At 43.2% G+C, this 24,840-nt stretch overlaps 1 protein-coding gene and 1 long non-coding RNA gene across 2 annotated transcripts in view; one reads left to right on the forward strand and one right to left on the reverse strand.

Annotated features, from left to right (window-relative positions):
- LOC137369779 (piezo-type mechanosensitive ion channel component 2-like) overlaps positions 1 to 4,057 on the forward strand; it is a 1,207,705-nt gene extending 1,203,648 nt beyond the window's left edge. The window contains exon 55 of the mRNA XM_068031235.1: positions 1,748 to 4,057. Coding sequence (XP_067887336.1) covers positions 1,748 to 2,000 — 253 coding nt within the window. The 3' untranslated portion in view covers positions 2,001 to 4,057. The remainder of the gene's footprint in view (positions 1 to 1,747) is intronic.
- On the reverse strand, positions 3,980 to 22,432 carry LOC137369780 (uncharacterized). Its single transcript, XR_010975011.1, has 3 exons — positions 22,383 to 22,432; positions 6,088 to 6,186; positions 3,980 to 5,255 (listed from the first exon to the last, which is right to left on the reverse strand). It is a non-coding gene; the product is annotated as an uncharacterized lncRNA (long non-coding RNA).
- Positions 22,433 to 24,840: the final 2,408 nt, after the last annotated feature.

A 24,840-nucleotide genomic window follows, 5' to 3' on the forward strand; every position in this document is an offset into this window, starting at 1 on the left:
CATACAAAGTTGGCTGAGTAACAGGAAACAGAGGGCAGTGGTGAACTATTGTTTTTCAGACTGGAGGAAGGTATACAGTGGAGTTCCTAGCGGTCAATCCCTGCTTTTCTTGATACCTTGGTGGATATGTGGACAAATCATTGAAGGTGGTAGCAGGTTGAGAAAGTGGTTAAAAAAGTTTACGGGATCCTGGGCTTGATAAATAAAGGCATGGAGTACAAAAGCAAGGAAGTTATGATGTACCTTTATAAAACTCTGGTTGGGCCTCAGCTGAAGTACTATGTCCAATTCTGGGCACCGCACTTTAGGAAGGATGCAAAGGCTTTGGAAGGGTACAGAAAAGATTTACGAGAATGGTTCCATGGATGAGGGACTTCAATTCTATGAATAGATAGGAGGAACTGGTGCTGTTTTCCCTGGAAGAAGAGCAGTTTGATAGGAGACTTAAAAGTGTTCAAAATCATGAGGGACAGAGTAAATAGAAAGACACTGTTCCTATTGGAGGGTCAAGTACCAGAGGACATGATTTAAGGTGGTAGGCAAAAGAACTAACAGCAACATGATAAAAACATTTTTATGCTGCGAATGGATAAGATCTGGCATCTCGAGGTAGACACAACCAGGTTTTAAAAAAGGGGATTGGATAGCACCTGAAGGGTAAAAAAAATTGCAGGGCGATGGGGAAAGGGCAGGGGAATGCCACTAGCTGAGTTGCTCTTGCAGAGAGTCGGCATGGACACAATGGGCCAAATGGCCTCCTTCTGTGCTGTAACCATTCTGTGATTCTATGAATTAGATGAAGGATGGTAACTCCTCTGTCTGCCAGGTGACATCTGGGACATGGTAGTATCATCCTGTTAAAGTGGAGGAAGTGTCTTAAGGTAACTGCTTTGAGGGGAGATGGTCAGTTACATCACATCCTTGTAAAAAGTACAAAAGCAAATAGGATAAAATTGTTATTTGTACATTTTGTGAGCTATGAGCGACACTCAAGTAAATGAGGGTGGCAATTAGGGGGAAAGGGGTGTGGTGGAAATGAGGATTGGTAGCCAGGGAGTAAGATTAGTAGCCTGGTTTGTGGGATCAGTAGTGATCAGGGGATGATGAGAGTGGCAGCAACTCCACATTTAAGTAAGGATTTTTTTTTAACTTACCATACTGGTTGTGGCCTGTAAGCCTGGTCTTCCAGCTGGTGCTCACTATTACAGTGGAGACCTCAAACAGGCATTAGGGCCCTATTTGCATACACAAAGGGACTGACATCTGTTTCAGGTGTGGGTGCTGCATGCCAATTATTTATTTATTTATAGATACAGCACTGAAATGGCCCCTTTGGCCCACTGAGTCTGTGCCGACCAACAACCACCCATTTATACTAACCCTACAGTAATCCCATATTCCCTACCACCTACCTACACTAGGGGCAATTTACAACAGCCAATTTACCTATCACCTGCAAATATTTGGCGGTGGGAGGAAACCGGAGCACCCGGCGAAAACCCATGCAGTCACAGGGAGAACTTGCAAACTCCGCACAGGCAGTACCTAGTTTTGGCCTTTACCAATTTGAAAAGTGATGTATTTCTGGCTTGTAGTGAGCGTCCATTTCCTGCCCACCATGTTAGAGGCTTAGGAGGCCATTTTAGCACCCTAAACACAGGTGTTGCGCAGCTGAATTTCTAGGCCCAGATCTTTTTCAATTTAAGAAACTTTCCTAATTTTTGATGCTATTTTCATTACTTTTCAGAATTATGGGTCTGTACGCATCTGTTGTGCTGGTCATTGGAAAGTTTGTACGCGAGTTCTTCAGCGGGATCTCTCGCACCATCATGTTCGAAGAGCTGCCAAATGTAGATCGAATTTTGAAATTATGTACAGATATCTTCCTGGTTCGAGAGACTGGAGAACTGGAATTGGAGGAGGATCTGTATGCCAAGCTCATTTTCTTGTATAGATCACCAGAAACTATGATCAAATGGACACGTGAAAAGACGAAGTGACATAACCTCTGGATGTGCAGTTTTGTTTTGAAGATAAAAGAAAAAAAAGCACAATATCACTGAAAAGCCAAGCTATTCACAGTTAAGTGACAGCAGCTTTTCCTTATGGAGTCCAGGCAGTTGCACGTTCCTTAAGTCCTCTCTGCCTAGAGTCTCTGCTGATACTAAAGACTGGTGCTTGTTCTACCATTCAGCATCAATTGTGGAAACGATTCTGTGTCGCAACTGAATCTGATTTCTTTCCATTTTTAGTCGGCCAAAATCAAGGCTTCCGAAACGCTTACCTTCCTTGCAGGTATCATCTGTATCAGTCCTTTATATTTTATTCATGTGATGCAATGATTTTGGGCCATGTAATCTGCTGTCATTACCACCCAGTTACAGAGGAACAAGACCTAGAGTGATTCAATATCGACAAAATAAGGAAGACATCACCGATGAATAATAATTCTTGGGCATCACAGGTCTCAAGTGATGTAAGCCTGAGCAAGGAAAATAATTTGACAATATCTTTGAAAATGCCTTATTTTATTTGTACAGTCAATAGAAAAGTATCACCATGTCAGTGATCTTTCTCAGGAAAAAGAAGTTTCTTTATGAAAGGCTTGTGTGTCTTCTGTATCGTCATTATCTTACAAAACAATGTGGGTACACATTATCGCAACACAGTCAAAAATAACCATCTTGAGCAAATGCTTCTGCTTGATGAAAGGCTCTGGTGATACCAGTGAAAGTACTTGAAACTAAAGGTCAGCAAAATGTTCAGAATTTACTTGAACCTTTGAAGTCCAAATCCTTCGTTTTTTTCTTTCTGATTAAACTGGAGCCAACATTACTTTTGTTTGATGTTCCCATAGTTTCATCAGTTTATTTTTTTGATGGGGAAGAAAAGAAACTAATAATAACTGACTTCTTCCTTCCCCCATTTTTTCACCTCCTTAAGATCTTTCACCTGTGCCATTTGCCAGCTTGGACAATCTATTGCCTAGTCTCTGCCTTTACCAGTCTTTAACCAATTATTAGGAAGTATACAAAATGGTCCAGAGCCATTCGTGTCAGATTTTCTTTCTCTTCTTCTTGGGGGCCATGTAGCCTCTTCTACTGCACATCACCCAGGACAGCTTGTCCAATATTGGGAACCTATTTGTGGGGATCAATGGGCACAATGGTGTCCTCCCATTCTGTGGCACAGTAGGTTGGAATAACCATGCAGTTATTATACAACTAGCATTTTAGATGGACAAAAAAACTCTGCTTTGTTAGTACTAAATAGAAAGAAAAGGCCCAATTGTGATCCAAATGGTTTGGATAGGTTTTGCTCTATTTAAATATTTGTGCATTTAAATTTTATTTCTATACCTAATGATCAGCAAACAAGTATGCACAACAGCGATGAAGACGTTGGCATGATCAGGCTCCGCAGATAATAGTTGATGTCTCTTTATTCTAAATTGAACTTTAAAGATGATAGTGTTGAGCTCAGTATATAGAATGTGAAATAACTGGAGTCACTATAAAAGGATGTTAGGTAACCATTCAATATTGCATAATATTCTGACAACATAGAATGCCTGCTAGAAAATATGGACTTCTGTATTGAAGCAGATTTATTTGACGTAAAGTTTGACTTTTGTCTACATATTTCCACATGCAAATTGCTATTGCTACAATTGTCAAGGCCACCATAGTCCTGTGACAGTGCAAAACATCAGTGTGATAGATTTTAATGTTCATTGTTATATGAACATACAAATTAGGAGCAGGAGTATGTTCGTATGATTATTTACTTATCTAAATGCAAACATGTCCAATTTGATTTAGAAATGGTGAAATTTTTTTAAGGGTGATAATGGTATTGATAGGACAGAATATAGCACAATCATGGACCTTCACAAAATCAAAAGACATGAAAAACCCATTTTAAAATGTTTTAAACTGTTGCAGCAAGGGTTATTGCAACATAACATTGCAGTGTACTATTGTAGAAATTGTTTAATTTGTTGTGCTTCTCAAAGATTATCACTGGCCCAATAACTTTGAAATGGTCAGTTCTCACAATGCCCACTCCTTTTCATATTTATTGTTACTTGGATAAGTCAGAGATTTTGGTTTCTGACAGCTATTGCAAGTTTGTATTGTTACAACCAGGTGAGAAAGGGGTCCCTCTCAGCCTTCACCTGGTCTTACTGTAACAGGGTTTAATTTTAAACACACCGTGTTCTTAGCTCCCCCTTGGCAAAGAAACCAGCACAAACAGGTTTTCTTAGGTTTGAAGAAGAAAGGCTGAAATTTATTAAACTTGAACTTAATCTCTAATTCGATTTACACCTACAGGTACATGACGCACCCATGCTAGCATGCATACGCAATACACACATGCAAATAGAGACAGAGCAGAGCAGAAGAAATAAAGTGGAAAAGTTTGAGGCAATCTCTGAAGAGGGTTTTTGTTACGGATCTTCGAGCTCACTGTAGAGTCGTTGATTGTCGGTAAATCTTGCTTTTTGTTGGAGCCCTGTATTCTTCTTAAACCTTGTTCACTGTAGGAGTCTTTTCTCTCTTGGGTTCATCTGCCTTCAGTGGATTTGGAGTTCCGTGAGAAAGAGATGGGAGCAGACAGGAGAGGCTGTGGCGAGCCAGTTAGGAGAGATCTTTTCAGTCCAGGAGCAAACAGACACTCTGCTCAAACTCTCTGTGGCTAGTTCAGAAAACCCTGGAATAGCCAGTTAGTCATGTGACCAGCTGGTCTAACCAGTCTTGGCCCTTGTGGATTGTATTCTCCTTAGCAGGCCCTGGAATGCTGTTCCTCACCTTCGATGTCTGTTAGTGTGTAAACATTTTTTCCAGCCATGGCTGATATGTTTAACAAGTCATTTCCTCGCTCCAACAGCAGTTTAAAATCAATGTTCATATGACAAAATTAGTGTGCCTCATTCTTGGCAGGTGGGGGGGGGGGGGGTCTGCATGACAGTATCCTTAAGTCATTGTTAATAATGCAAAGCAGGGATTGAAAATTAGCTTTCTCATTGGTAGTTTTCCTACCTAATGATCTTATTCAGTAGCTTACCAAATATTTCTGTAACTTGGCACACAATCACAAGACAGCCCACTTGTTGACGCTTGTAGGGCTCATTACATTGTGTGTATTCTGATTCTAAGTGGCATATTGATGCACTTTCATTTATTTGAACACTGTTGGAGTCCGGGTTTAATTATTTTGAAAGCAAATGTCTGTGCCAGTGTTTTCATGGAAACCTGCAAAGCAAGTCAGTATCTTAGTAATTATACATGAGGAAAAGAGGTGAATAATTGACCTTATGATGTTGAAAATCACTACATAAGTAGTCTGGGACTCCTAAGAATTTCAAATACTGCTTATGAAGGATTAAAACTGACAGAAAGAGAAGCTAAGTAAACCTACAAAACCCTTTAATTTGCAATGTTGCAGTTACAGTAACCCTTTTATAAACCTGTTTAAAAAAACTCCATGCAAGAGTGAGTTATTTCATATCCAAATGTTTTAAGGATTTTTATCTGTTAAAGGAATTTATAACAATTCCTGCTGCTTAGAATGGGAAAAAACATTGCTTTCGATTTGATTTTCTGTAATTACTTTAACCATGTTTATCGAAACGAATTAACAATTTTCAACCTACTTATTGATAGTCCAGCTCCATGGTCTAACCCTCTCACCATATGCACTGTTATGGATGATTTTAAATGAACATTTCTGAAAATGAATGATAGCAGTTTGGGCAACTAAGTTTTGTATGCAACAGGAGTTATGTTATTCCACAATAGATTTCAATATTACAATGTGTTAAGATGTATTTATATGTCAAGTTTATTCATAAACTTCTGGAATACTGAAATTAATTATAGAAAATATGCAATAAGCTTTGCTTCTAGTTGGATTGCTCTTATTTTCCTCTGAACTGGATGCTGTCTACCAGATCCACACGATTGTGATCCTGCTATCAACAGTTACCAGTGGAAATATGTCCCTGTTTTATATTTGTTTCTAAAACATCTCATTAAGTGATGAATATTTCCAATAAAATTTCTTGAAAAATTGATTTTCTCTCACCAGTAGATTTTGTAACATATGAACAGGGATCTTCATCCTAAGTTGTTTTATGTGCTTGTTTCTTTTGTTGCCGACTTTGTTTTAAACCAGCACAGATATCTGTAAATTTAGAGAATCATTAAAAACTTCATAATTCCCCTGAACGTTATCTGAACTACCTTGAGGAAGAGCTCATCAATAATGAGAATAATCTCTCTACAAAATATAAACATTTGCAAGACATATGTTAAATCATAATGAACTGGAAAGTGAAGCCAACATTTAGTTTTGGGAAGGATTTATTATAGTAGTTTATTCACTAAAATATCAAAGCAACAGTTTGAAAACAGGGTTAGGAAAGGTAAATTACACCCAAATGTACTGGGCATTTTGTTTCTAAATGTGGTGTATTTTGACTTGAAGAAGGCAAACAATGAAATCTATCAAAGGAACACATTTCTAAAGTAAAAGCTCCTAGAATAAAGTGAAGGCTAATAAAATGGAGAATAATTTGGCTACAGAATAGGAAATGAATGAGTAGTGATCAATGTTGGACGTTCAAATTAGGCAGCTCAGACCAATGGAGTATCCCAGGCATCAGTCCTGAGATCTTCGATCAAGATCATTTAAAACTATCATGGAAAGCTAAGTATTAAAATGAACAATCTCCCACATAATAACTAGCTTTTATCATGAAACTCCATAGCATACAAGGCTAAAGGCCAAGTGCTGGAAAATGGGATTAGAATAGTTAGGTGCTTGATGGGCCGAAGGGCATGTTTCTGTGCTGTATAATTCTACGACTCTATGACTTTTGAGGGATAAAGGATGTTTGGAGGTAAGGAATAAAAATTCAGATTTCTACAACTTAGTAATAGGGAATATGAAACATTTAATTTTGAAAAATGTAGAGTTATATACATTGGCTCAGATTTTGCAGTCAGCAGCAAACAAACGATGCTGCCTTTCATTGCACTTACATTTACTTCGACTTTCTGTGGTCTTTTTACACTGTCATTTGCGGTAATTAGAGGTGAAATAGCATGGCGCCATCTACAGGGGCTCTGGGACCTGTGTGAACAGAGCAAACAACGGCATGTCTCCATAAACAATCAGATTGAAGCATCTTTACTGAGACATGCAGGGTCTAAACCGGAATGTAAGTTAGAATATTTAATTCAATGTAAAATCATGCACAGAAATTGAAATAAAGAGGGGAAAAGATGGAATTGAGAGAGAGATAAGCCAGAAAGAAAAATCTAAAAGTTTTCATTTTAAATCTCCACCAACAATCAAAATCTGAAAGAATGAGACTCTGCATTTGCAAAAATAAATTTTCAGTGCCGGGGGGTATTGTTTGACAGTAATTACAATTAACCACGCTATTAAAAAGTCATTTACACGCGCCCAAATATTTCTGGCATGTTTAAAGACTATATAGTGGGCTAGTACCCAAATCTTGCTGTTGCATGGATGTGAATGTCAAGTCTCCGAGCAAGGTACTAGTGTAGCAAAGCTTGTGGAGGGGCAGGGACATTCTGACAGCAACCTCTTGATTTCTACATTTAACTGTGCATGTGTGGACACTGGACGTTGCTATCCAATTCACATGGGAACACCACCATCTGTAAGTTCACCTCCAAGCCACACACTATCCTGACTTGAAACTATAATCGCCATTCCTTCACTGTCTCTGGGTCAAAAGCCGGGACTCCTTTCCTAACAGCACTGTTGGTGTACCAACATCCCAAAGACTGCAGCGATTCAAGAAGGCAGCTCACCACCACCTTCTCACATACAATTAGGGATGGGCAATAAATGCTGACCTAGTCAGTGATGCCCACATCCCACAAACAAATAAATAAAAGTGAGCACTGATGATGGCCTATTATTCTTACCACAAAATCCAGCTTGTTGCTATTAAAACTGGCCAAAACAAGGATCTGTTGTTAACTCAAGTAGATCTGAAAGTGACACTATAGTTATTTCAACTCAAAGATGTTCTTAATTAATTAACACTACTCTGGCCACAAAATAACTTTTACAAATGAAAATGTAACATGGCATAGTTTTTTTTTTAAAGGACTTACCCAGCCTAATCACTTTAACCAGCTGAAAACCTGACTTATTTCATTCAAGGGTGCGGTTAATATATCTGCCCAGCTATGGGCGGTCACGGGGTCAATACAAGTACTTCAGGGAAAATTTGAGCTTTCTGGTTATTGAGCAGCAAAGAGTCTGCTCACATTGGAAAATTATGTTTGGTAGGCATAAAAATGGTAAAAGTATGATGGCAGTATTGAAATATTTTGTGCAAAACAGAGGAGGTCCAGAGCACATGGTATGATATCAGCTAAATTTATCGTCCAGATTAACTTCTAGATGCTTAACCCTATAATTAATTGTACTAGTTTGCAGGATGCTCCACAAATACTGAATCAGTTAAAGTATTCAAAAAGGAGTAGATCCAATCCTACTGCTACAGGATGTTGGCTTGATGTAGAAAAAAGATGATATCAGATCAAAAAGCTGGCTGGGCTGAATGACTCTCATTCTACATTTAACTTCTAAATTGCCTGCTGTGGTTAAAAACAATCTTGTATACATTCCACAGAATAGGTAGAAATTCTGTTCCTTCTTCATTTTTCATTATGGATCAGTTTTCATAGGATCATATAGCACAGGAGGCCATAGCCCTGCAAAAGTTTCCTTTTTAAGCATATATCCAATTTACTTTCAAAGGTTAATATTGAATCTGCTTCCACCATTCTTTCAGGCTATGCATTCCGTATCATCATTACTCACTCAGTTGTTCTCACTGTGCAACTGCTCTTCAATTATTATAACTGAACTGGATTTTAATATGCAAGAGAATTAACAATTGAGAAATAAAGAAGGTGCTGGAAATTCTCAGCAGGTCTGGTAGCATCAGTGGAGAGAGAAGCAGAGTTAATGTTTCAGGTCTGTGACCTTTCATCAGAGGAGTTCTCTCTGCTTCTCTCTTCACAGATGCTGCCAGACCTGCTGAGTATTTCCAGCACTTTCTATTTTTATTTCAGATTTCCAGCATCCGCAGTATTTTGCTTTTATAACAGATGAGAAATGTTGATATATTTCATATTGGAGAATAAATTTCTTCCTTTGAGAGAATTGTTAAATGTTTGGGAGGTAAGTGATGGAGGAGGTCATTTTGACTTTGAATGCACAATATGCCACCCATTAGTTACCTCTCCCAATCTGTGTTTCTGGTGAGGTGTTTAACGGATGGTCAACCGGGTATTGCACATTTTACACTATTGCCCAAATAACCCTGGAGAGTATGGAAAAAGGGAATGTAGGCTATGACAATTGGTGTTCCTCAAGGATCTCTACTGGAACCTCAGCTTTTTACCATGTATATCAACGATGAATGATGGAACAGAATTGTTTTTCAAGTTTTCAGATAACACTAAAGATAGGTAGCACAGTAGGTTGTTGCACACTATTCTGACTTGAAACTATAAATCACTTGTCCTTCAATGTCACTGGGTCAAAATTCTGGAACTCCCTCCCGAACAACACTGTGGGTGGACCTACACCACATGGACTGCAGTGGTTCAAGAAGACAGCTCAGCATCACCTATTTTTAGTGCAATTAGGGATGGGTAATAAATGCTGGCTTTGCCAGTGATACATCCCAAGAACGAATAAAAAACAATGTGAATAGGACATGCACTACACTGAGATCTGCTGAGTCTGGTCAGAAGGAGTTTTAAGGGTTAATTTCTATCTGAAGTCTAGCCTTTTCCTTCAATTTAGCAATTAACTAAAACTTACTCCTTAAGTTAAGAGACGTTAAATTTTATTCTCACCTTCAAACGGGTATACAAGCTATCTGGGAGCAGTTTCTGCTAGTTATTTAGGTAGCTGGTTTAAACTGGTTTTCAGAAGCTTGAATCGGTTGTTTATTGGGAAGTATAGAAGCAGGGCTTCCTCAGTGCAGTTTGGTCTGCACTAAGTGTTGCTTTGAGTGCGAAGTGGGAGTTTGGTGAGTGAGGGAGTTCAGTGGGGGAGGGGTGCTCCTTTCTTTTTCCACCTTTTTCCAGCCTCTAGTAGCTGGCTCTTACTTCAGTACAGGGAAAGAGGCTGATTGTTGAGTAACTGGTAAGTTATTCTACTTAGTCTAACTGTAATAAATAGTTTTTAAAGTTATGGTAGGCAGGTCAGCTCGGCCAGGTGGAATGTACATCCTGTAGTATGTGGGAAGTCATGGATGCACCTTGTGTCCTAGATGAACACATCTGCAGGAAGTGGCACCGGCTGCAGAAGCTTGAGCTCCAGATTTTGCAACGCGCGTGGCAGCTGGAGTCACTGTTGTGCATCCGTGAGGCAGAGGACTACATGGATAACATGTTTAGAGAGGTGGTCACACCACAGCTTAGGAGCTGGAGGCAGAGAGGGAATGGGTGACCACCAGGCAGTTCAAAAGAACCAGGCAGGTAGTACAGGAGTCCCCTGAGTCTATCATGCTTGCTAATCAGTTTTCCATTTTGGATTTTGGTGAGGGTGATGACTCTTTTGGGAGTGCAGCCAGAGCAAAGTCTGTGGCACCACAGGTGGCTCAGCTGCATAGGAGGGGAGGAAGAGCAATAGTGATAGGGGATTTGATAGTCAGGGGATCAGACATGTGTTTCTGTGACAGTAAACATGACTCCAGGATGGTGTGTTGCCTCCCTGGTGCCAGGGTCAAGGATGTCACGGAACGGCTGCAGGACATCCTTCTGGGGGAGGGTGAACAGCCAGAGGTCGTGGTCCACATTGGTACCAATGACATAGGTAGGAGGAGAGATAAGGTCCTGAAAGCAGTTTTTAGGGAGTTACGAAGGAAATTAAAAAGCAGGGCCTCCAAAGCAGTAATCTCAGGATTACTCCCAGTGCCACGTGCTAGTGAGCATAGGAATAGGAGAACTGATCGATTGAATACGTGGCTGGAGAATTGGTGTAGAAAGGAGGGCATCAGATTTCTGAAGCACTGGGACTGGTTCCGGGGCAGGTGGGACCTGGACAAGATGGACGGACTGCACCTTAACTAACATCTTGGCTGGGAGATTTGCGAGTTGGGGAGGATTTAAACTAGCTTGTCAGGGGGGTGGGAACCTGAGGAGTAGCTGAAATTGGAAGGAAGTAAAGCTGGTAACAGGAAGTAGAAAAGTAGCAAGTGACATTAGCAGGCAGGCGAAACTAAAGCGAGTATCAACTAGGCTTAGAATGCAGAATACTGTCAAAAATACAAGGTTAAGGGCAGTCTAACTGAATGCACGCAGCATATGCAACAAGTAGACGATTTAAAGGCACAAATAGAGGTAAATGCCATGACAGAAATGTGGCGACAGGATGACCAAGACTGGGAATTGAATATTCAAGAATATTGGACATTTAGGAAGGACAGGCAAAAAGGAAAAGGAGGTGGTGTTGCGCTGATAAGGGATGGGATCAGTACATTAGTAAGGGAAGATCTCAGATCAGAAGAACAAAATGTGGAGGTGGAGCTAAGCAACAGCAAGGGGCAGCAAACATTGGTAGAAGTTGTTTATAGGCCACCATATAGTAATGGTAGTGTCGGGCATGGTATTAATTAGGACATTAGAGAAGCAGGTAGCATGGGTAATACAGTAATCATGGGTGATTTCAATCTGCATATAGACTGGGTAAACCTAATGAGCACAAATGCTGTGGAGGGTGAGTTTCTGGAGTGTTTTAGGGTTGGTTTCCTAGAACAGTATGTTGAGGAACTGACCAGGGAACAGGCTATTTTAGATCTAGTATGATATAATGAGAAGGGGCTAATTAATAATTTCTTGAAAAAGACCATTTAGGAATGAGCGAGCATAATATGATAGAACATTACATTATGTCTGAAAGTTCAATCTGAAGCTAGGATGTTAAATTTGAACAAAGGAAATTATGAAGGTATGAGGGGAAAATTGTCTGAGGTGGATTGGGAAAATACATTAAAAGGTATGACAGTATATAGACAATGGATAGTCTTCAAAGAATTATTACACAGTTTACAACAAATTCCTTCAAGGCACAAAAGTAAAGGCAGTCAACTGTGGTTAACAAAGGAAGTTAAGGATTGTATAAGATTAAAAGAAAAGGCCTCTAAAGTTGCCAGAAATAGTAGTAGACCTGAGGATTAGGAGGATTTTAGAATGCAGCAAAGGAGAATCAAGAAACTAGTAAAGGTAGAATAGAATATGAATGTAAACTAGCAAAAAACATAAAAATGGACTGGAAAGGCTTTTATAGGCACGTAAAAAGGAAACATTTGGCAAAGATAAATGTGGGTCCATTACAGGCAGAGTCAGGAGAATTTATAATGGGAAATAGAGAAATGGCAGAGAAGCTAAATAATTACTTTGCACTGAGGAAGATACAATAAATTTCCCAAAATTAGAGATATAAGGGACTAGGGAGAATGAGGAATTGAAGAAAATTGGTATGAGAAAGAAGATTGTACTGGAGAAATTAATGGGGCTGAAGGTTAATAAGTCCCCAGGAACTGATATTCCAAATCCCAGAGCTTTGAAAGAGATAGTTGGATGCATTGGGGATCATTCTTCCAAAATTCTATGGATTCTGGAACAGTTCCTGCAGATTGGAAAGTAGCAAATGTCACCCTACTACTTATGAAGGGAGGGAGAGAGAAAACAGGGAACTACAGACCTGTTAGCCTTACAACAGTTTTTTATTCATTCATGGGATGTGGGCGTCGCTGGCTACGCCAGCATTTATTGCCCATCCCTAATTGCTCTTGAGAAGGTGGTGGTGAGCTGCCTTCTTGAACCGCTGCAGTCCTTGTGAGGTAGGTACACCCACAGTGCTGTTAGGAAGGGAGTTCCAGGATTTTGACCCAGCGACACTGAAGGAACGGCGATATAGGTCCAAGTCAGGATGGAGTGTGACTTGGATGGGAACTTGCAGGTGGTGGTGTTCCCATGTATCTGCTGCTCTTGTCCTTCGAGGTGGTAGAGGTCGCGGGTTTGGAAGGTGCTGTCTAAGGAGCCTTGGTGCGTTGCTGCAGTGCATCTTGTAGGTGGTATACACTGCCGCCACTGTGCGTTGGTGGTGGAGGGATTGAATGTTAATGGATGGTGTGCCAATCAAGCAGGCTGCTTTGTCCTGGATGGTGTCGAGCTTCTTGAGTGTTGTTGGAACTGCACTCATCCAGACAAGTGGAGAGTATTCCATCACACTCCTGACTTGTGCCTTATAGATGGTGGAGAGGGTTTGGGGAGTCAGGAGGTGAGTTACTAGCCATAGGATTCCTAGCCTCTGACCTGCTCTTGTAGCCACGGTATTTATATGGCTACTCCAGTTCAGTTTCTGGTCAATGGTAGCCCCTAGGATGCTGATAGTGGGGGATTCAGTGATGGTAATGCCATTGAATGTCAAGGGGAGATGGTTTGATTCTCTCCCATTGGAGATGGTCATTGCCTGGCACTTGTGTGGTGCAAATGTTACTTGCCACTTATCAGCCCAAGCCTGGATATTGTCCAGGTCTTGCTGCATTTTTACCCGGACTGCTTCAGTATGTGAGGAGTCGCTGAACATTGTGCGATCATCAGCGAACATCCCCACTTCTGACCTCATGATTGAAGGAAGGTCATTGATGAAGCAGTTGAAGATGGTTGGGCCTAGGACAGTACCCTGAGGAACACCTGCAGTAATGTCCTGGAGCTGAGATGATTGACCTCCAACAACTACAACCATCTTCCATTGCACTAGGTATGATTCCAACCAGCAGAGTGTTTTTCCCCTGATTCCCATTGACTCCAGTTTTGCCAGGGCTCCTTGATGCCATACTCGGTTAAATGCTGCCTTGATGTCAAGGGCAGTCACTCTCACTTCACCTCTTGAGTTCAGCATTCCAAGGCTGGAATGAGGTCAGGAGCTGAGGGGCCCTGGCAGAACCCAAACTGAGCGTCACTGAGCAGGTTATTGCTAAGCAAGTGCCGCTTGATGGCACTGTTGATGACACCTTCCATCATTTTACTGATGATTGAGAGTAGACTGATGGGGCGGTAATTGGCTGGGTTGGACTTGTCCTGCTTTTTGTGTATAGGACATACCTGGGCAATTTTCCACATTGCCGGGTAGATGCCAGTGTCATAACTATACTGGAACAGCTTGGCTAGGGGTGCGGCAAGTTTTGGAGCACAAGTCTTCAGTACTATTGCCGGAATATTATCAGGACACATAGCCTTTGCAGTATCCAGTGCCTTCAGTCGTTTCTTGATATCACGCAGAGTGAATCGAATTGGCTGAAGTCTGGCATCAATAATGCCGGGGACTTCAGGAGGGGGCCGAGATGGATCATCAACTCGGCATTTCTGGCTGAAGATTGTTGCAAATGCTTCTGCCTTATCTTTCGCACTGATGTGCTGGGCTCCCCCATCATTGAGGATGGGGATATTTGTGGAGCCACCTCCTCCAGTTAGTTGTTTAATTGTCCACCACCATTCACAACTGGATTGGCAGGACTGCAGAGCTTAGATCTGATCCGTTGGTTATGGGATCGCTTAGCTCTGTCATTTGCATGCTGCTGATGCAGTTTGGCATGCAAGTAGCCCTGGGTTGTAGCTTCACCAGGTTGACACCTCATTTTGAGGTATGCCTGGTGCTGCTCCTGGCATGCCCTCCTGCACTCTTCATTGAACCAGGGTTGGTCTCCTTGCTTGATGGTAATGGTAGAGTGGGGGATATGCCAGGCCATGAGGTTACAGATTGTGGTTGAGTACAATTCTGCTGCTGCCAATGGCCCACAGTGCCTCATGGATGCCCAGTTTTGCATTGCTAGCTCTGTTCGAAATCTATCCCATTCAGCACGGTGATAGTGCCACACAACACGATGGACAGTATCCTCAATGTGAAGGCGGGACTTCTTCTCCACAAGGACTTTGCGGTGGTCACTCCTACCAATACAGTCATGGACAGAAGCATCTGTGGCAGGCAGATTGGTAAGGACAAGGTCAAGTATGTTTTTCCCTCATGTTGGTGCCCCCACCACCTGCCGCAGACCCAGTCTAGCAGCTATGTCCCTTAGTAGTCGGCCAGCTCGGTCAGTAGTGGTGCTACCGAGCCACTCTTGGTGATGGACATTGAAGTCCCCCACCCAGAGTACATTTTGTGCCCTTGCCACCCTCAGTGCTTCCTCCAAGTGGTGTTCAACATGGAGGAGTACTGATTCATCAGCTGAGGGAGGGCGGCAGGTGGTAATCAGTAGGAGGTTACCTTGCCCATGTTTGAACTGATGCCATGAGACTTCATGGGGTCCGGAGTCAATGTTGAGGACTCCCAGGGCAACTCCCTCCCTACTGTAGACCACTGTGCCGCCACCTCTGCTGGGTCTGTCCTGCCGGTGGGACAGGACATACCCAGGGATAGTGATTGCAGTATCTGGGACATTGTAAGGTATGATTCTGTGAGTATGACTATGTCAGGCTGTTGCTTGACTAATCTGTGGGACAGCTTTCCATGAGATGGCTTACTCCATGATTAACCATTCCAAGGAAACGTTGAAGATCTTGGACAGAAGTAGGAATTGGGAATTCAGTGATTGCTCTCGTCTTTTGCGAGTCTGCCATTAAGCCCTTGCTACTAACAATGTGTCCTCAGAAACAAATAGACATTCTTGAGAATTTACATTTTTCATTAAGTGTCAGGCCTTTTCAGCTCTCCCAACTTTGGCTCAAGCCCCCTGATGTTAGTAAGGAGGACTTTGCAGAGTCGACAGGGCTGGGTTTGCCGTTGTCGGTGCTGAGGTCGATGCCGGGTGGTCCGTCCGGTTTCATTCTTTTTTATTGGCTTCATATCGGTTAGGTATAACTGAGTGGCTTGCTAGGCCATTTCAGAGGGCATGTAAGAGTCAACCACATTGCTGTGGGTCTGGAGTCACATGTAGGCTGGAGCAGGTGAGGGCAGCAAATTTCTTTCCCTAAAGGACATTAGTGAACCAGATGGGTTTTTACAACAATTGACAATGGTTTCATGGCCATCATTAGACTAGCTTTGAATTCCAGATTTTTATTAATTAAATTCAAATTCCACCTTCTGCTATGGTGGGATTCAAACCCATGTCCCCAGAGAATTACCCTGGGTCTCTGGGTTACTAGCCCAGTGATAATACCACTATGCCACCACCTCTGCATGTAATATGGAAAATGCTAGAATCTATTCTAAAGGATGTGATAAATGGACACTTGGATAATAATGATCTGATTGGGCATAGTCGACAAGGATTTATGAATGGAAAATCATGTTTGATGAACCTGTTGGAGTTATTTGAGGATGTTACTACCAGAATTGATAAAGGGGAGTTGGTGGATGTAGTATACTTGGATGTTTCAGAAGGATTTTGTTAAAGTCCCCCACAGGAGATTGGTTTACAGGCAGAAAATAGAGAAGGAATAAACGGGTTATTCTCTTGTTGGCAGGCTCTGACTAGTGGGGTACTGCAAGGATCAGTACTTGGAACCCAGCTGTTCACAATCTCGCTCAATGATTTGGATGTGGGGACCAAATGTAATATTTCCAAGTTTACGGCTGACACAAAACTAGATGGGAATTTGTGTTGTGAGGAAGATGCAAAATGGCTACAAGGGGATTTGGACAGACTTAGTAAGTGAGCAAGAACATGGCAGATGGAATATAATGTGGAAAAACATGAGATTATCCACTTCGGAAGAATAGATGTGCAGAGTATTTCTTAAATGGTAAGAGATTAGAAAGTGTAGATGTACAAAGGGATCTGGGTGTCCTCATCAATAAGTCACTGAAAGATAACATGCAGGCGCAGCAAGCAATTAGGAAGGCTCATGGTATGTTAGCCTTTATCACAAGAGGAACTGAGTACAGGAGTAGTGAATAATAAAGTCTTGCTTCAATTGTATAGAACATTGGTTAGACCGCAGCTGGAGTACTGTGTGAAGTTCTGGTCCCCGTACCTTAGGAAGGATATTATTGGCTTGGAGGGAGTGTAACAAAGGTTTACCAGACTTGTTTCCGGGATGGTGGAAACTGGGCCTGTATGCTCTAGAGTTTTGAAGAATGGGAGATGATTTCATTAAAACCTTAAAAATACTTAAAGGGATAGTCAGGGTAGATGCAGGTAAGATGTTTCCCCTGGTTGGGGAGTCTAGAACCAGGGGACACAATTTCAAAATAAGGGGGAAAATCACTTCGGACTGAGATGAGGAGAAACTTTTTTACTCAGAGGGTTGTGAATCTTTGGAATCCTCTGCCCCAGAGGGCTGTGGCAGCTCAGTCTTTGAGTATGTTTAAAGCAGTGATTGACAGATTTCGAAGTACCAATGACATAAAGGGATATGGGGATAGTGTGGGAAAAAGGCATTGAAGTGGTTGATCAGCTATGATTGTATTAAATGGTGGAGCTGGCTCGATGGGCTGAATGGCCTCCTCCTGCTCCTATGGTCCTATGATATTACGAAGGGGCATAGATAGACTGAGTGAGTCACCAGAAGGGGCAGCACAGTGGCGCAGTGGTTAGCACCGCAGCCTCACAGCTGCAAGGACCCGGGTTCAATTCTGGGTACTGCCTGTGCGGAGTTTGCAAGTTCTCCCTGTGCCCGCGTGAGTTTTTGCCGGGTGTTCCGGTTTCCTCCCAAAATACTTGCAGGTGATAGGTAGATTGACCGTTGTAAATTGCCCCTAGTGTAGGTAGGTGGTAGGGAATATGGGATTACTATCAGGTTAGTATAAATGGGTGGTTGTTGGTCGGCACAGACTCGGTGGGCCGAAGGGCCTGTTTCAGTGCTGTATCTCTAAATAAATAAAATAAATGACACCAGGGCTTAAAGGGTTAAATTAGCACCAATTGCAAAAATTTAACTAGTATTCTCGTGTGTAGATTAAAATTTTCAAGATGGGGATGAACATATTTTTATCAGGCAAGGGGATCAAGGGATTATGGATTAAAGAACAAAGAGAACAAAGAAAATTACAGCACAGGAACAGGCCCTTCGGCCCTCCAAGCCTGCGCCGATCCAGATCCTCTATCTAAACATGTCGCCTATTTTCTAAGGGTCTGTATCTCTTTACTTCCGGCCCATTCATGTATCTGTCTAGATACATCTTAAAAGACGCTATCGTGCCCGCGTCTACCACCTCCGCTGGCAATGCGTTCCATGCACCCACCACCCTCTGTGTAAAGAACTTTCCACGCATAGGCGACATGTTTAGATAGAGGATCTGGATCGGCGCAGGCTTGGAGGGCCGAAGGGCCTGTTCCTGTGCTGTAATTTTCTTTGTTCTTTGTTCTATCCCCCCTAAACTTTTCCCCTTTCACTTTGAACTCGTGACCCCTAGTAATTGAATCCCCCACTCTGGGAAAAAGCTTCTTGCTATCCAACCTGTCTATACCTCTCATGATTTTGTACACCTCAATCAGGTCCCCCCTCAACCTCCGTCTTTCTAATGAAAATAATCCCAATCTACTCAACCTCTCTTCATAGCTAGCGCCCTCCATACCAGGCAACATCCTGGTGAACCTCCTCTGCACCCTCTCCAAAGCATCCACATCCTTTTGGTAATGTGGCGACCAGAACTGCACGCAGTATTCCAAATGTGGCTGAAACAAAGTCCTATACAACTGTAACATGACCTGCCAACTCTTGTACTCAATACCCCGTCCGATGAAGGAAAGCATGCCGTATGCCTTCTTGACCACTCTATTGACCTGCGTTGCCACCTTCAGGGAACAATGGACCTGAACACCCAAATCTCTCTGGACATCAATTTTCCCCAGGACTTTTCCATTTACTGTATAGTTCACTCTTGAATTGGATCTTCCAAAATGCATCACCTCGCATTTGCCCTGATTGAACTCCATCTGCCATTTCTCTGCCCAACTCTCCAGTCTATCTATATTCTGCTGTATTCTCTGACAATCCCCTAGACTATCTGCTACTCCACCAATCTTAGTGTCATCTGCAAATTTGCTAATCAGACCACCTATACTTTCCTCCAAATCATTTATGTATATCACAAACAACAGTGGTCCCAGCACGGATCCCTGTGGAACACCACTGGTCACACGTCTCCATTTTGAGAAACTCCCTTCCACTGCTACTCTCTGTCTCCTGTTGCCCAGCCAGTTCTTTATCCATCTAGCTAGTACACCTTGGACCCCATGCGTCTTCACTTTCGCCATCAGCCTACCATGGGGAACCTTATCAAACGCCTTACTGAAGTCCATGTGTATGACATCTACAGCCCTTCCCTCATCAATCAACTTTGTCACTTCCTCAAAGAATTCTATTAAGTTGGTAAGACATGAACTTCCCTGCACAAAACCATGTTGCCTATCACTGATAAGCCCATTTTCTTCCAAATGGGAATAGATCCTATCCCTCAGTAACTTCTCCAGCAGTTTCCCTACCACTGACGTCAGGCTCACCGGTCTATAATTACCTGGATTATCCCTGCTACCCTTCTTAAACAAGGGGACAACATTAGCAATTCTCCAGTCCTCCGGGACCTCACCCGTGTTTAAGGATGCTGCAAAGATATCTGTTAAGGCCCCAGCTATTTCCTCTCTCGCTTCCCTCAGTAACCTGGGATAGATCCCATCCGGACCTGGGGACCTGTCCACCTTAATGTCTTTTAGAATACCCAACACTTCCCCCCTCCTTATGTCGACTTGACCTAGAGTAATCAAACATCTGTTCCTAACCTCAACATCCTTCATGTCCCTCTCCTCGGTGAATACCGATGCAAAGTACTCATTTAGAATCTCACCCATTTTCTCTGACTCCACGCATAGCTTTCCTCCTTTGTCCTTGAGTAGGCCAATCCTTTCTCTAGTTACCCTCTTGCTCCTTATATATGAATAAAAGGCTTTGGGATTTTCCTTAACCCTGTTTGCTAAAGATATTTCATGACCCCTTTTAGCCCTCTTAATTCCTCATTTCAGATTGGTCCTACATTCCCGATATTCTTTCAAAGCTTCGTCTTTCTTCAGCCACCTAGACCTTATGTATGCTTCCTTTTTCCTCTTAGCTAGTCTCACAATTTCACCTGTCATCCATGGTTCCCTAATCTTGCCATTTCTATCCCTCATTTTCACAGGAACATGTCTCTCCTGCACGCTAATAAACCTCTCTTTAAAAGCCTCCCACATATCAAATGTGGATTTATCTTCAAACAGCTGCTCCCAATCTACATTCCCCAGCTCCTGCCGAATTTTGGTATAGTTGGCCTTCCCCCAATTTAGCACTCTTCCTTTAGGACGACTCTCGTCTTTGTCCATGAGTATTTTAAAGCCTACGGAATTGTGATCACTATTCCCAAAGTAGTCCCCTACTGAAACTTCAACCACCTGGCCGGGCTCATTCCCCAACACCAGGTCCAGTATGGCCCCTTCCCGAGTTGGACTATTTACATACTGCTCTAGAAAACCCTCCTGGATGCTCCTTACAAATTCTGCTCCATCTAGACCTCTAACACTAAGTGAATCCCAGTCAATGTTGGTAAAATTAAAATTTCCTATCAGCACCACCCTGTTGCTCCTACATCTTTCCATAATCTGTTTACATATTTGTACCTCTATCTCACGCTCGCTGTTGGGAGGCCTGTAGTACAGCCCCAACATTGTTACCGCACCCTTCCTATTTCTGAATTCTGCCCATATTGCCTCACTGCTCGAGTCCTCCATAGTGCCCACCTTCAGCACAGCTGTGATATCCTCTTTGACCAGTAATGCAACTCCTCCACCCCTTTTACCTCCCTCTCTATCCCGCCTGAAGCATCGATATCCTGGGATATTTAGTTGCCAATCATGCCCTTCCCTCAACCAAGTCTCAGTAATAGCAATAACATCATGCTCCCAGGTACTAATCCAAGCCCTAAGTTCATCTGCCTTACCTACTACACTTCTTGCATTAAAACAAATGCACCTCAGACCACCACTCCCTTTGCGTTCATCATCTGCTCCCTGCCTACTCTTCCCTTCAGTCACGCTGACTTCATTATCTAGTTCCTTACAGGCTTTAGTTACTACCTCCTTACTGTCCACTGACCTCCTCATTTGGTTCCCATCCCCCTGTCACATTAATTTAAACCCTCCCCAACAGCGTTAGCAAAAGCACCCCCAAGGACATTGGTTCCAGTCCGGCCCAGGTGTAGACCGTCCAATTTGTAATAGTCCCACCTCCCCCAGAACCGGTCCCAATGTCCCAAAAATGTGAACCTCTCCTTCCTGCACCATCTCTCAAGCCACGCATTCATCCTGACTATTCTTTCATTTCTACTCTGACTATCACGTGGCACTGGTAGCAATCCTGAGATTACTACCTCTGAGGTCCTACTTTTTAACTTGGCTCCTAACTCCCTAAATTCTGCTTGTAGGACCTCATCCCATTTTTTACCTATATCATTGGTGCCTATATGCACAATGACAACTGGCCCTTCAGAATATTCTGCAGCCGATCTGAGACATCCCTGACCCGTGCACCTGGGAGGCAACATACCATTCGGGAGTCTCGTTTTCGACCACAGAACCGCCTATCTACTCCCCTTACAATCGAATTCCCGATCACTATAGCCCTTCCACTCTTTTTCCTGCCCTTCCGAACAGCAGAGCCAGCCACGGTGCCATGAAACTGGCTACTGCTGCCTTCCCCTGGTGAGCCATCTCCCTCAACAGTATCCAAAATGGTATACTTGTTTTGGAGGGAGATGACCGCAGGGGACTCCTGCGCTGCCTTCCTGCTCTTTCTCTGCCTTTTGGTCACCCATTCCCTTTCTCCCTCAGCAATCCTAATCTGCGGTGTGACCAATTCGCTAAACGTGCTATCCACGACCTCCTCAGCATCGCGCATGCTCCAAAGTGAGTCCATCCGCAGCTCCAGAGCCGTCATGCGGTCTAACAAGAGCTGCAGCTGGACACACTTCCTGCACGTGAAGGAGTCAGGGACATCAGCCGTGTCCCTGAGCTCCCACATTGAGCAAGAGGAGCATGACACGGGTCTGAGATCTCCTGCCATTTTTAATCTTAAGCTTAACTTAGTTAAATGAAAAAGGAACAAAAAGTTTTTACCAATCACACGACAAAAAAAAAGAGAAATAGAAAAAGCCTTACCTTATCTACACACCACCGAGTCCTTTTTTTTTGGTTAGAGGAGGAGGGCGGGTGGGAGACACTACCCGTGTAGTGTCTCGGGTTCAGAAACGGCCCAAATATATAGGGTTTTACTTACCCAGCAGCCCCCTGGTCGCCGTTGAAAACAAAAGGAAATTAAGTTTACTTTGAAACTGACCTTCCCAGCTGATCACTCGCTCGCACTCTCTGCTCCCGAATAAGCTGCTGCAATGAAAGGCAAGTTATTTTAAACGGCCCACATATATAGGGTTTTACTTACCCAGCAGCCCCCTGGTCTCCGCCGAAAACAAAAGGAAATTAAGTTTACTTTGAAACTGACCTTCCCAGCTGATCACTCGCTCGCACTCTCTGCTCCCGGATAAGCTGCTGCAAGTGCAAGGCAGGTGGTTACATTACAGATGAGCCTTGATCTAACTGACAGCAAAATAGGCTTGAGGGACAATTTACTCTCGTTCTCCAGGCTGTAGAGCATTTCCTATTTTAATTGCTCCACCGTTGGTGGCAGTGCCTTCAGATGCCACAGGTCTAAGTTCAAGAATTCCCTCCCTAAACCTCTTTCCTTCTGAAAGACACTCCTTAAAACCTTCCTCTTTGACCAGGTTGTGGGTCATCTACCCTAAAAACTCCTTATGTGGCTTGGTATAAAATTTTGCTTCAAAATTCTCATACGTGCCATTGGAAGTTTTATTCTGTTAAAGGTGCTATTTAAATACAAGTTGTCTCTGTTAAGCTGCATTCCCATGTCTTCCAATAACAGGTACTTTGGTAAAGTGCTTCAGAGGGGAGGGAAGACAGCTGCTGAATGGAAGTTACAAGACGAGTTAAAGATGACTGAAGGTGTGGCCAAAAAATAAGTTTTAAGGATCCTTTTAAAGATAAGAATGAAGCTGAGAGACTTAAGAGCATTCAAATAGACAGGCGTACGATGACTGAAGTCAAAACCAACAAAGAATGAGAGGATGTGGGTAGAAATATAGCTCTATGAGGAATGGATTTATGAATTGAGGTTTACGTGGTTCACTGAAGTTACGTACTTTTTTTTCTTCACTCAAGGGATGTGGGCGTTGCTGGCTGGACCAGCATTTATTGCTTATGCCGAATTGCCCTTGAGTAGATGGTGGTGAGCTGCTATTTTAAACTGCTACAGGCCTTGGGTGTAGGTACACCAACAGTACTGCTAGGAAGGGAGTTCCAGGATTTTTACCCAGTGACAGTGAAGGAATGCCGATATAGTTCCAAGTCAGGATGGTGTGTGGCTTGGAGGGGAACTTGCAGGTGGTGGTGTTCCCATGCATCTGCTGTCCTTGTCCTTCTAGGTGGCAGAGGTCGCGGGTTTGGAAGGTTCTGACTAAGGAGCCTTGGTGCGTTGCTGCAGTGCATCTTGTAGATGGTACACACTGCTGCCACCGAGTCGGTGGTGGAGGGAGTGAATGTTTGTGGACAGGGTGACAATTAAGTGGGCTGCTTTGTCCTGGATGGTGTCGAGCTTCTTGAGTGTTGTTGGAGCTGCACCCATCCAGGCAAGTGGAGTAAAAACAAGAAATGCTGGAAATACTCAGCAGGTCCAGCAACATCTGTGGAGACAGAAGCAGAGCTAACGTTTCAGGTCAGGTGACCCTTCTTCAGAACTGGCAAATATTAGAAATGTGAAAGGTTTTAAGCAAGTAAAGCGGGGTTGGGGCAAGAGATAACAAAGGAGAAGGTGCAGATTGGACAGGGTCACAGAGAATAACTGACCAGAAGGTCATGCAGCAAAGGCAAACAATATGTTAATGGTGTGTTGAAAGACAAAGCATTAGTACAGAAAGGGTGTTAACGGACTGAAAACTGAAACAGCCACAAGTACTTACATGAAAAAAACCAGTGGGTAGGCAAACTGAACAAACAAAGATGAAATAAAACAAAAAGAATATAAAAAAGGAAAAAGAAAAATGAAAAAATAACTAAAAATAAAAGTAAAATGGGGGGCTGTCATACTCTGAAATTATTCAACTCAATGTTCAGTCCGGCAGGCTGTAGTGTGCCTAATCGGTAGATGAGATGCTGTTCCTCGAGCTTGCGTTGATGTTCACTGGAACTCTGCAGCAATTCCAGGACAGAGATGTGAGCATGAGAGCTGGGGGGAGTGTTGAAATGGCAAGCAACCGGACGCTCAGGGTCCTGCTTGCGGACTGAGCGGAGATGTTCCGCAAAGTGGTCACCAAGTCTGCGTTTGGTCTCCCCAATGTAGAGGAGACCACATTGTGAGCAGCGAATACAGTATACTACATTGAAAGAAGTACAAGTAAATCGCTGCTTCACCTGAAAGGAGTGTTTGGGGCCTCGGATAGTGAGGAGAAGGTAATTGGGCAGATATTACACCTCCTGCGCTTGCAGGGGAAGGTGCCATGGGAAGGGGACGAGGTGGTGGGGATAATGGAGGAGTGGACCAGGGTGTCGCGGAGGGAACGATCCCTTCGTAATGCTGACAGGGACAGGGAGGGGAAGATGCGTTTGGTAGTGGCATCACACTGGAGGCGGCGGAAATGGCGGAGGATGATCCTTTGGATGTGGAGGCTGATGGGGTGGAAAGTGTGGACAAGGGGAACCCTGTCACGGTTCTGGGAGGGAGGGGA

The sequence above is a fragment of the Heterodontus francisci genome, chromosome 5 (genome assembly GCF_036365525.1).
Source record: "Heterodontus francisci isolate sHetFra1 chromosome 5, sHetFra1.hap1, whole genome shotgun sequence".
Classification (NCBI taxonomy): domain Eukaryota; kingdom Metazoa; phylum Chordata; class Chondrichthyes; order Heterodontiformes; family Heterodontidae; genus Heterodontus; species Heterodontus francisci.